A 13,109-nucleotide genomic window follows, 5' to 3' on the forward strand; every position below is an offset into this window, starting at 1 on the left:
GCATAACTAATCATATACAAAATAGTTGAAATCCAATTTATGTATGAGATAGCCAAGATGATTGGAAACAAGTCTATAAAATGATGGCAGTCTCATGTTCAACGCTGTAGTGGATAGTGAGATACGGAGCCTAAAAGTAAAAAGTTCAAAACAATGTTACCCTTTTGCTTGTCAGTGTACAATGAGTCCATGCCCACTGCAGGGAAGTCTCTGCACTTGCGCAAGATTTTGCTGTGGCAAAAAGTGGAGTTCGAAAGAAGTATGTGACAACGCAGAGGAGGGGGGGACTAGAAGGAGAGGTACTGGGAACAAGTGACAGGGCGGACTAGAAGGAGAGGTACTGGGAACAAGGGAAGGAGCGGACTAGAAGGAGCGGTACTGGGAACAAGTGACAGGGCGGACTAGAAGAGGTACTGGGAACAAGGGAAGGGGCGGACTAGAAGGAGCGGTACTGGGAACAAGTGACAGGGCGGACTAGAAGGAGAGGTACTGGGGACAAGTGACAGGGCGGACTAGAAGGAGAGGTACTGGGAACAAGTGACAGGGCGGACTAGAAGGAGAGGTACTGGGAACAAGTTACAGGGCGGACTAGAAGGAGAGGTACTTGAAACAAGTGACAGGGCGGACTAGAAGGAGAGGTACTGGGAACAAGGGAAAGGGCAGTCTTCAGCTCTGGGGGAGAGGGCTCCTTGATCAGTTGGTGACGTTCGACTGCACTTTGGACCTAATTTGTATACCAAACAAGGTCCGCTTTCTGACGTTTTAAAAGATCACTAAGGCTGAGTTCACATCAATGGTCAGCCTTTCCGTTCTCCTGCTCCGTTATAGGAACCGAACAGAAAGGACGCATTCTGCACATAACAGAGCCTACAGACCCCGCAGACTATAATGGGCTCCATTAGGTTTCCGCTCAGAGGAAGATTTTTGAAGTGGAGACAAAAGTCCTTCAAGCACGACTTTTGTCTCCTCTCCAAAATTCATCCTCTGTGCGGAAACCTAACGGACCCCTTTATAGTCTATGGGGTCTATAGGCTTTGTTATGTGCCAAATTCGTAGTCTCCGTTCTCCTGCTCCCATAACGGCAGAACGCTGATGTGAACTCAGCCTTACTCCGACAAAGGTATACAGTCGTGGCCAAAAGTTTTGAGAATGACACAAATATTAGTTTTCACAAAGTTTGCTGCTAAACTGCTTTAGATCTTTGTTTCAGTTGTTTCTGTGATGTAGTGAAATATAATTACACACACGCCATACGTTTCAAAGGCTTTTATCGACAATTACATGACATTTATGCGAAGAGTCAGTATTTGCAGTGTTGGCCCTTCTTTTTCAGGACCTCTGCAATTCGACTGGGCATGCTCTCAATCAGCTTCTGGGCCAATTCCTGACTGATAGCAACCCATTCTTTCATAATCACTTCTTGGAGTTTGTCAGAATTAGTGGGTTTTTGTTTGTCCACCTGCCTCTTGAGGATTGACCACAAGTTCTCAATGGGATTAAGATCTGGGGAGTTTCCAGGCCATGGACCCAAAATGTCAACGTTTTGGTCCCTGAGCCACTTAGTTATCACTTTTGCCTTATGCACGGTGCTCCATCGTGCTGGAAAATGCATTGTTCTTCACCAAACTGTTGTTGGATTGTTGGAAGAAGTTGCTGTTGGAGGGTGTTTTGGTACCATTCTTTATTCATGACTGTGTTTTGGGAAAATTGTGAGTGAGCCCACTCCCTTGGATGAGAAGCAACCCCACACATGAATGGTCTCAGGATACTTTACTGTTGGCATGACACAGGACTGATGGTAGCGCTCACCTTTTCTTCTCCGGACAAGCCTTTTTCCTGATGCCCCAATCGGAAAGAGGCTTCATCAGAGAATATGACTTTGCCCCAGTCCTCAGCAGTCCATTCACCATATTTTCTGCAGAAGATCAATCTGTCTCTGGTGTTTTTTTTGGAGAGAAGTGGCCATCTTCCAAAAGTCTTCACCTCACTGTGTGTGCAGATGCGCTCACACCTGCCTACTGCCATTCCTGAGCAAGCTCTGCACTGGTGCCACTCCGATCCCACAGCTGAATCCTCTTTAGGAGACGATCCTGGTGCTTGCTGGACTTTCGGACGCCCTGAAGCCTTCTTAACAAGAACTGAACCTCTTTCCTTGAAGTTCTTGATGATCCTATAAATTGCTGATTGAGGTGCACTCTTAGTAGCCACAATATCCTTGCCTGTGAAGCCATTTTTATGCAATGCAATGATGGCTGCACGCGTTTCTTTGCAGGTCACCATGGTTAACAATGGAACAACAATGATTTCAAGCATCACCCTCCTTTTAACAGGTCAAGTCTGCCATTTTAACCCAATCAGCCTGACATAATGATCTCTAGCCTTGTGCTCGTCAACATTGTCACCTGAGTTAACAAGACGATTACTGAAATGATCTCAGCAGGTCCTTTAATGACAGCAATGAAATGCAGTAGAAAGTTTTTTTTTAGGATTAAGTTAATTTTCATGGCAAAGAATAACTATGCGATTTATCTGATCACTCTTCATAACATTCTGGAGAATATGCAAATTGCTATTATAAAAACTTAAGCAGCAACTTTTCCAATATTTATATAATTCTCAAAACTTTTGGCCACGACTGTAGTTTTAATCATGTTAGCATCGCCATCACCTTCCCTTTAAAGGGTTTCTGTCACCAGATTTAACCCTATTAAGCTAGCTGACGTTAGCGATGTGCTAATGTCCGCTAAACCTAACTAGCCTATTCCTACTTTTATCTTTGCCTTAGGCCTCTTTCACACTTGCGTTGTCCGGATCCGGCGTGTACTCCACTTGCCGGAATTACACGCTGGATCCGGAAAAACGCAAGTGAACTGAAAGCATTTGAAGACGGATCCGTCTTCAAAATGCTTTCAGTGTTACTATGGCAGCCAGGACGCTATTAAAGTCCTGGTTGCCATAGTAGTAGTGGGGAGCGGTATACTTACAGTCCGTGCGGCTCCCGGGGCGCTCCAGAATGACGTCAAAGCGCCCCATGCGCATGGATGACGTGCCATGAGATCACGTGATCCATGCGCGTGGGGCTCCCTGACGTCACTCTGGAGCGCCCCGGGAGCCGCACAGACGGTAAGTATGCTGCTCCCCACTACACTTTACCATGGCTGCCAGGACTTTAGCGTCCCGGCAGCCATGGTAACCATTCAGAAAAAGCTAAACGTCGGATCCGGCAATGCGCCGAAACGACGTTTAGCTTAAGGCCGGATCCGGATCAATGCCTTTCAGTCTTCAGGATTTTTGGCCGGAGCAAAAAGCGCAGCATGCTGCGGTATTTTCTCCGGCCAAAAAACGTTCCGGTCCGGAACTGAAGACATCCTGAACGGATTTCTCTCCATTCAGAAAGCATTAGGATAAAACTGATCAGGATTCTTCCGGCATAGAGAACCGACGACGGAACTCTATGCCGGAAGAAAAGAACGCAAGTGTGAAAGAGCCCTTAGTTATGCCAAAAAGCAAACTTTTACAATATGCTAATTAGCCTTTAGGAGGGGGGGGGGGGGGGGCATTGTTCCTGCTCCTAGAGGCTCCGTTCTCCCACCTTTGTCGCCTCCCTCCAAGTCCTGATTGACAGGGCCAGGCAGCGCTCGCATCTGTCTGCCAGCCCTGTGCTCTGGTGAAATCTCACGCCGTTCAGTATTCGGTTTAGCTGACATTAGCACGTTGCTAATGTCAGCTAGCTTTAATAGGGTTAAATCTGGTGACAGAAACGCTTTAAGAAATCCCCTTAGGTTTATTATGGTGAGAAGTTGTTTAGGGCTTTATATCACCTTAGTAATTTCCATCATGTCATCTTTACAGCTGATCTATTAAAAATCCCCAGCTTCCACATACTAGTGGTGTCCCTCAGTAGCACCCTGGAAAGCCCCACAATGGGGGAAACGTGTGTGACCTCATCCCTCTCATGACACTGCTGTGTGAAAGTGAAACTCCAGTCATGAGGAGACGACTGCTCGGACATTCCAGACATTACTGCCCCTGGGACAAAGCCCGCGCTCTTCAACATGGAAACTTTATTGTCACCTGCGGCCCCGAGTCTGTCACAAGAGGCGTCCAAGCCAACCTTACCAGCAGGCTGAGGGCACGGTACGACCTGTGGGGTAACAAGCCGTGAATAATAACTGGTCTGGCAGCCGGGCAGCGCTCAGGAATGTGCCCATCCTTAGGTAACGCAGACGTTACACCGCAGCCTCCATGAACCGCTCTATTTCCGCACGGGGTTGTCAGTTGACACCGGGGAATGTCTTCCGTGTCTAATTGGCAGGTCCAGATGAGGCGCGGTGTCTGCTCGTCTGGTGCAGCACCTGTAACACGTACAGCTGCCGGGCAACCCCCGGAACAGTCACAGTACGGTGGGCACCGCTCATTCGCGTCTGCGGGGAGCTAAGCTGTGAATGACAGTAATTGCCAGCCGCCACCCCCCGAATGAGTGGAAGATGCTGTGCAGGTGCAGTGTCACAACTGGGACTGTCCCATTGTTACAGTTAGAGAGGGGGCACGAGCGGGCTAGAGCGTGTTCTACGCTCAGCTGCGCTCCACTCGAGGTCCTGCAGCGCCACAAGCAGGACGGCAGCAGACACCTGCCGGTGTACGGGTGCGCGCCGCCCGACACCTGCGGCTCATAGCCCATAAGGGAGACGGTGCCAGAGGGGGGCGTGTAACGGCTTCTTGTAGGACGGCGAGCACTGCAGCTCTGGACATGTTCCTTCCGTCTCGTGTGCTGCTGCTGCTGCTTCGTATAAGGTCACTCAGTGAGAGAGGCGACACCTGGGAAAGTTTGTGCGCGCCCACGTCGTGCCCTGTCCGCCCCGCGGGGAAAGTGACTGCTCGTGCGCGCCCAGTCCCGGGAGCGCGCGTGGGCTGGCTGTGCTGAGGAGAGGAGTGCTGGAGACTAGTCAGTGTGAGGGAGCAGCGGCTGCGGGACGGAGCCTCCCTGTGTGTGCACAGCACCTGCCGCCACGGCTTTTTCTCCTCTAGGATTGCACTTGTGCGCTATTGCTGGGAATCTCCTGGACGCGTGTGCCCTCGTACTGCCCGAGTGAGGAGGGCGCAGGAGTGTGTGATTAGGTGGCTGCAGCGCATCTCTACCCCTGGACACTAGTGCCACAGGTGCCACCCCGGCCGGACCGGGCGCCTCTTCTTCATCAGCCTGTTGTGGTGGGACCCTGGGACATGGCAGCGAGTGCCCTCCTGACTCTGTGTGTGCTGTGTGCCGCCACTCTCCGGACAGGTAATCTGAAACTTAGCACTTAGGGATCAAACTTTATGTGGTGACGTCACGCTAGGGTTTGTGGGGTGCAGCACATCCTACATGGACCCTCACTCATAGAGATGTGCTGCAGTGCTGGGCATGGGCACACACTTAGCATGAGAGTGTGCCAGCTGCTTCCCACATAACCTGTTGGTATAGAAAAGACCGCTGTGTCTCCAGTGTACAGGATGCCTCCCACATCAAGCCTTTGTTCTCCCAGCACATTAAACTTTCCACCTTTACCACCCAAATCATAGCCCCTCCCCCACATACATGACATGATCTGCTCTCCTGGTCAGGACATCGTAGTACAGGAGAGTGGGGTACTGGGGTCTTACTGGTCTCACAATGTATGGTGGGATACTGGGGACCTACTGGTCTCACAGTGTATGGTGGGATACTGGGGACCTACTGGTCTCACAATGTATGGTGGGATACTGGGGACCTACTGGTCTCACAATGTATGGTGGGATACTGGGGACCTACTGGTCTCACAATGTATGGTGGGATACTGGGGACCTACTGGTCTCACAATGTATGGTGGGATACTGGGGTCTTACTGATCTCACTGTGTATGGTGGGATACTGGGGTCTTACTGGTCTCACAATGTATGGTGGGATACTGGGGACCTACTGGTCTCACAATGTATGGTGGGATACTGGGGACCTACTGGTCTCACAATGTATGGTGGGATACTGGGGACCTACTGGTCTCACAATGTATGGTGGGATACTGGGGACCTACTGGTCTCACAATGTATGGTGGGATACTGGGGTCTTACTGGTCTCACTGTGTATGGTGGGATACTGGGGTCTCACTGTGTATGGTGGGATACTGGGGTCTTACTGGTCTCACTGTGTATGTTGGGATACTGGGGACTTACTGGTCTCACTGTGTATGAGACCAGTAAGACCCCAGTATCCCACCATACACAGTGAGACCAGTAGGACCCCAGTATCCCACCACTGTGTATGGTGGGATACTGGGGTCTTACTGGTCTCACTGTGTATGGTGGGATACTGGGGACCTACTGATATTACTACAGTATGTATGGTGTAATACTGGGAAGTAATGGATCTCACCCTATTGCCTATAAACTCTCAGATCCCTATGGCTAGCCACTGGGACAATCCCTATTCACATTTGTGTGCCACTGAAGATGTGGTCTCACCCCAGTATGACCCTCATATTGTATAGGTCATGGAGCTGCTATGTAGTCCATGATTATCTTCTCACATTCAGGTTCTCCCTTGCCTTGAAAAACTAACATTTGCTTTTCCTTGGGCTCAGCTTGTTTACTCTTCTCCTTGGAGTCCTGAAACTCCACTGGAGACAAAAGGGCAACGGAAGAAGAAATCTGTCTTCTTTGGCCAATGCTGCTCTTCTGGTTTGGCCACTTGGTGTAGGGTGAGAAGAACGCACACATGAGGAGCTAACATGTTCCTGCCCCACCTGGGACACGCTCCCTTTAGCAGTGTTTAGGGGGGAGGCCACTTTTTGGATGCTCTGAGAAAGCGGCTGTCAGCACAGTCTAAGTAATATCTCCCCTTCCCTCCTGGGTGATAGCAGGCAGTGCAGAGATTTGTGGCCATATATCTGCTACTTGATCTTCCAGTGCTCTCACATCTCCGACTGTCTGCGCTAGTGGGCCATAAAACAATTTTATTTCAGAATTTAACAGCAGCATCCATCTCTCCAGTATTGTAAAGCAATTTGGAGGCTGTAATCTGTGGAGCCAGGCAAGTGCATTCTACTCCCTCCTTTAAGAAACGACGCTCGGCTTTTACCGAATCCCCCTATATTATAGCTGAAGTCTATGTTCTTAGTGTCTGAAATAATAATTACTGTAAAGGCTGACTGAGCTGTATTCTAATGCCTGCGTTTGGAGGTTTCGGGCAAAAAAATAATTTGATTTAAATTGTACTTATTATTTACTTTTGGTTAAAAAAATATTTTAAGTTATTTCTCAGTAAGAGTCTAGTCCGGTAAAATCATTACAGCTGCTAGGCTGTAGCAATGCTGCTAACTAGTGGAGGTGGGTGGTATGGCGCCTTGATGTGGTTAGGAATGCACCACCATAGAGACTACTGTCATTTCTGCAGTTTGTAAATCAGTTTTCTGGCCCTAACACATTTTTATCCAAACCTGCGAAGATGTGCTGATCTTCCCTTGTCCTGTTCATTCACAGCTAGCAGTTATGTCACGGACCATCTCTCCAATGGCGACAAGTCTGATGCTTATGATCTTAGTTGTTTAGCCCCCTTTTTGTTATATTGATGACCTGTCCTCAGGATATAAGAAAAGCGGACAACCCCTTTATAAGCTCTCTGTCTGCTTTGCTATTTAGAGAATGCTGTGTTCAGTTTCATTCCTTTGGTTCTGTTCCTGTCGGAAGTCGATTCGGCTCATGTATTAGGCATGTCTGTTTCTAAGGGCTCGTTGGTCAGCCGTTCAGTGCATTGGGGACCGCAATTTGCGGTCCCCAATGCACGGGCAACATCCATGCGGATTCCGCAGACGGATCCAGACTCATTTAACTTGAATGGGTCCGTGATCTATCTACACCGCGAAAAAATAGAACACGCACCAGACCTTCTGGATTGTGGTCCGCATCTGTAATGCGGGGTGCACACGAATAGTGCCCGTGTATTGCGGATCCACTGTTTGCGGGCCGCAATACGGGCACAGCCGCGCAACGGCCGTGTGCATGAGGCCTAACTGTTGGTAAAATTGGGAGTGGTTTTTTTTTCGAACTGTGTGCCAACATGTATGGTAGGCCTCATGAGGCTGTGCCCCCTGTGCTTCATAAAAAGCCATGTTACATGTCATGATGCAGGTGATAGAAGTGAAATGTGAACTGTAAAAGGAATGTGTCATTAGAAAATGACATTTTGTTTAATTCACATTTTTATTTTTAACATTTTTAAAGAATCTTTGGTGATCTTTTTAATTTTCCATGTCAATGCAGTTTTCGCACTGGCCACTAAATCTAATAATAGGCGCCACTTCTTGGTCTGTACAGAGCACTTTACTGAAGCTATCCGCTTATCATTACAAGTAGGATTAGAATCACACATATCACCTATATGAACAGATAACACAGGATCCACAAATCGCAGTTTATCGACTCCCTCCTGACTTCTGCACAGGTCACAGAGCATGCCTAGAAAACTCTCCCATAGAAGTCAGTGACGTCCCCTCCTGTCCATTGTCTTTGTGGCCCAATAGGGCTGCCATAAAGCAGATCTCTAAATGCTGTTAAGAAGCAAGGCAATATGGCCACCCCCATAATTATTTTCACCAAATAGAATAAAACAAAATCTACAACCAGAACATAAAAACAGATTGGAAAAAAGAATGTGTGTCACTGCCAGGAAACATTTTGGTGCCACATTCCCTTTGCGTTATGTTAGAGAATGTGTTCAGGTAATGGGTCATATGCTGTCAGTGCCCGGCTGATGGGGAGGGGGTGTGCGTGTTCTGCGCACCACGTCGTGCAGTTACCTTCCAAGCCGCCTCATGAAAATCCTCTGAACTTTCATGTCTTATTTATCTGTTCCTTATGGTCCATATTTTCAGGACAAAGGTTGTCAGCTTTACTCTATATAACCGAACTGGAGAGATTTATGCCTGGGGGCTCTTTGTATCTTAGAGCGGGGTCTACTTTTTTGTAGTTCAGTGGACCGTGCCTGCTGAACAAATGTGTTTTCTCTCTTCTGCTTTACTAGTTGGAGCCTTAAGTACATGAAACAGTCTGGTTGTGGCGGTGATCGGCTTCTTTCACAATGCCTTCGTAATTAACTGTGACAAAACTGCCAATACAAGTTAGAGGAGATGTAAGGGATGAAATTCAGCAGGGCCGTAATGCCACACATGTATGTAAGCCATCAGTGGCTGGACGGCACGTAGCGCTCTATTACAGACCAGGAATGGAAGGCTTGTAATAGACCAGTGTTTCCCAACCAGTGTGCCTCCAGCTGTTGCAAAACTACAACTCCCAGCATGCCTGGACAGCCTTTGGCTGTGCGGGCATGCTGGGAGTTGTAGTTTTGCAACAGCTGGAGGCACACTGGTTGGGAAACACTGTAATAGACGACTCACAGCAACGCAGGGACTATTCTCAGTCATTCACAAGGAATGCCTTAGGTTTTATGACTACGAGAAAAACATTGTTCACATCTGCATTAGGGGCCTCCCCCACAGATTCCATCCTGGACACAATTGCACAGCATGCAACACTATTTTGTCCAATAAATTCCAGCCCCCCAGACCCCATTTTAGTTGCCAGGGGCGGTTCATGCAGCTGATCCAGCACTTCCATTATTTTTGTTGACATGGGAAATATTGGTGCTGATGTGAACAGAGCCTAAGATGTTGACTGGAGGAATCCATAATGTATCAAGGATAATCTAATGTACACGGCTGGATAGTACGGCGTTATTCCATCCTGTTTGCTTGTGATGAATTTGTAAGTCTCTGCAGAGATGAAGAACTAGTTCCATGTTTTATATGGTTAGTAAGGCTTATTGCACACTAACGTTAAAATTTTCCTCTGACAAAACAGCCCATCGGCGTTCATTATATTCAGCATAGCTGGGCACGTTCCATTAATGCTGGGAATAGGCTGGATTCCATTAAAATCAATGGCCCCAGTGGAGATCCGGCCTGTTTCCGGCATTAGGCCATGATTTGGCTGGACAAAAAAAACAGTACTTGCAATGGTTTTTGTCAGTTGGAATCCCAGCACTAATGCTGAAACAGTCAGCGGGACCTGGCAGTGCTCCGGCCTATTCTGGGTATGCTGGATATGATAAACTCAGCCTGCTGGAAGATCTAATACTAGTGTGCGTCTAGCCCTATCTGCTACAGGTATTGAATTACCCATGTGGTGATCATCCGCAAGAAGTCCGAAATCAGGAGTCTTTAGGCTGGTTCCTGAAGAAACAAATTCACTGCAAAAGTTTCTGTGGCTGTGGTTTCTGTGGTTTTATTTCAATGAATATGAGTTTTTGCTGCCGAGTCCTAAGAAGCCTTTATTTCCTAGTACTATTGCCATTGTGGCCCCTTGTTAGAATGTGGCTCTTGGTGTTTGCTTAGGCCTGTGTCATACTTGTGTTGTGGCATTCCCGTTTTGAGATCCAGCAGAGGATCTGTGCCATATGATACATCTGCATGCACCCGTTTTAGCCGGATCCAGTTGTAGTAAGTCAAAACTGAACAAATCTCTAGCACAAAAAAACCCACTGACAATGAATGGGGACAAAACTAGTCCGTTTTGCCCCGGTTTTGAGATCCTTTGCCGGATCTCAAAACCGGAATGTGAAACGGGCCGTATCTGTGGACAAACGGCTTGTAGATGAAGTTGAACCCGTAAGCCTCTTGGTGTAGTCTCATGGTGACCATGTGTACTAACCAGTAGCTTCTATCTGTCACCAATGTTTACCAGTCAGTCAGCATTATTTTATGATCTGCTCCCATAAATGTTCCCTCTTCGTCATTTTCTTTTTGACGTTTCCAGTAACTTTAGGTGAATGTGTCTTAGAGTAAACTTACAGGCGTGATATGTATAGTGCCTGGTCTAAGGATGAGTTTTCTGGTGACGGAGGACTTTACAGAGGACCATCCCCTCCTCACAGAACTCCAGCTGTAGGAGCTATTATAAAATGGCTGGCCTTTTCTGTCTAGGTCTGTAGTAGAATATTTATATTAGCGGAGAGGACAGCAGGATAAGAAGCAGTGCTCAGGAGACGCTGAGGTCAAGTGACTGCTCTGGTCTCTGTCTTCTGTGATCAGATCTACCTTACACATATTTATTTCTCTTTGTTTCTGTCTTGAGAACTGGACAGTGTATTCACCAGACCACCCAGCCCTTCCAGCTTCTGAGCAGAGTACTAAGCAGTGTCAGGTTTCCTGCCTGGGGGGAATGCTGATGATAATGGCTTCTTGTGAATACCCTGGCCTGTCATCCTCATATTAGAACATGAACGTTCACTATAAAAGGGAGGTGGCGGCATTAGGCCCCTTTCACACGTGAACGCATTGCACCCGCGCTGAATCCTGACCCATTCATTTCAATGTGTCTGTGCACATGAGCGTTGTTTTTCACTCATCATTTCTGCGTTGTGTGAAAAAACGCAGCATGTTCTATATTCTGCATTTTTCATGCAGCCCTGGCCCCATAGAAGTGAATGGGCCTTCAGGGAAAAACACATTGCATCCGGAAGTAAGGGTACGATGGTTGCTAGGAGATGTTGTTTGTATCATGCGCGTGAAAAATGCATCAAAACGCATTGCACCCACGTGGAAAGAACTGAATGCAATCGCAGACAAAACTGACTGAACTTGCTTGCAAAATGTTGTGAGATTCACTAAACGCACCCTGAACGCATCCGGACCTAATCCGTCACGCTCGCGTGAACGGGGCCTTAGAGTAGTGTTTCAGCTCAGTGGAAACAATCCAGGAAATGAAAGTGAACCGTCCAGGTGATTTCTTCTGCCCTCTCTGAGAGCAGGTTATGGTAGACTGAAAGATGCTGAGGGTTGTGCTCTTTAGGCTTCTATGATTTGGAGCAGAGTAAATCCTGTCAGGACTCCTAGGACAGAGAGAGTCCTGGTGACAGATTTCTCTGTGTGGGGGGAATGAGCAGGTCACTATATGATACTAAAGTAAGTGGAGTTTTGTATATGTTTGGAAAATATATATATTTTTTGTACTAAAACCTTTCATTCCTGACATCTAGGTAATGGAATCTAGTGAGAAAATTGCTTCTTGGGAACCTTAGCTTATGTTTCATAAATTCAGTACATGATCCTCTCACAACCTTTCTTTGCTCTCGTCTTGTCTGCTTTAAATCATCTCTGAGATTTCTTTAAGAATCCCCCACTGGAACTGATCACTCTGACCTACCTTAATCCCATCTCTTCAGAAACGTCTACAAGCTACAGTAACTGAGCGGCTTCTCCCTTGGCCTGGTGACTTCTTCCCCTGTACATTGTCAGCTCGTGGCCCCTTTCCCCCTGTCACTAGCTTCATGCTCATTGTACTTTTTATATAATGTATGTGAACCCCTTTTTCACCCTGGAATATTATAATAGACCATTGACCACTTCCACTAGATGCCGCAGGCAAAAGGGAGTTACAAGAAATTCACTTGAAGGAGCAGATGGTAGAACTGTGAATGGCTCATGTGAATGGGGTCTTTCTGTTTCAGACTTCCTTTAAAAATGGTCTATTCTTTATTTTATTTTTTATAAATATGATGACTGTGGCACCTCATAGTCTAAACCTAGTGGTGATCCCAGCTGGTTACAAGAGGATTTTATTGATTTCCATTGGTTGTCCAATAAATGCTACTTTCTGAATGTAGATAAAGAATGAAATCTTATGGTTGCAGCACAGGAATAACTCTTAAAGGGGTATTCCCATCTCAGACAATGGGGGCAGGTCGCTAGGAACCTGCGTTTGCACGGCCACCGCTTCCATTCACTTTTATGGGGACGACGGTCACAGCCCAGCCGGTGCTCAGCTATTTTTGGCAGCTCCCTAATAGTGTCATATAGGCCTATTCACCAATAGAGCCTTAGGCCACATTCACACAGTCAGTGTGTGATCAGTGATTGTGAGCGAGGATTGAAGCCTCCACACAGATAAGGTATAATGGAAGAATCGGCACCTGTTCTGTGTTTTTTTACTTGCTACGGGCACGACTAAACAGCGCAGTTAGGATGCAGTTACTGCATCTACAAAGATGCATTCAAAATGCAGTTTTAGAATTTAGCCAATTTAGCACCTATTCAACCCTTTCC

At 47.2% G+C, this 13,109-nt stretch overlaps 1 protein-coding gene across 1 annotated transcript in view; it reads left to right on the forward strand.

Moving 5' to 3' along the window:
- The first annotated feature begins 4,604 nt into the window (after nucleotides 1-4,604).
- Nucleotides 4,605-13,109, forward strand: part of ALCAM (activated leukocyte cell adhesion molecule) — a 90,499-nt gene continuing 81,994 nt past the window's right edge. Inside the window, exon 1 of the mRNA XM_044284965.1 lies at nucleotides 4,605-5,281. Within this exon, the coding sequence (XP_044140900.1) occupies nucleotides 5,224-5,281 (58 nt within the window). The 5' untranslated portion in view covers nucleotides 4,605-5,223. The remainder of the gene's footprint in view (nucleotides 5,282-13,109) is intronic.

The sequence above is a fragment of the Bufo gargarizans genome, chromosome 3, assembly GCF_014858855.1.
Source record: "Bufo gargarizans isolate SCDJY-AF-19 chromosome 3, ASM1485885v1, whole genome shotgun sequence".
NCBI lineage: Eukaryota > Metazoa > Chordata > Amphibia > Anura > Bufonidae > Bufo > Bufo gargarizans.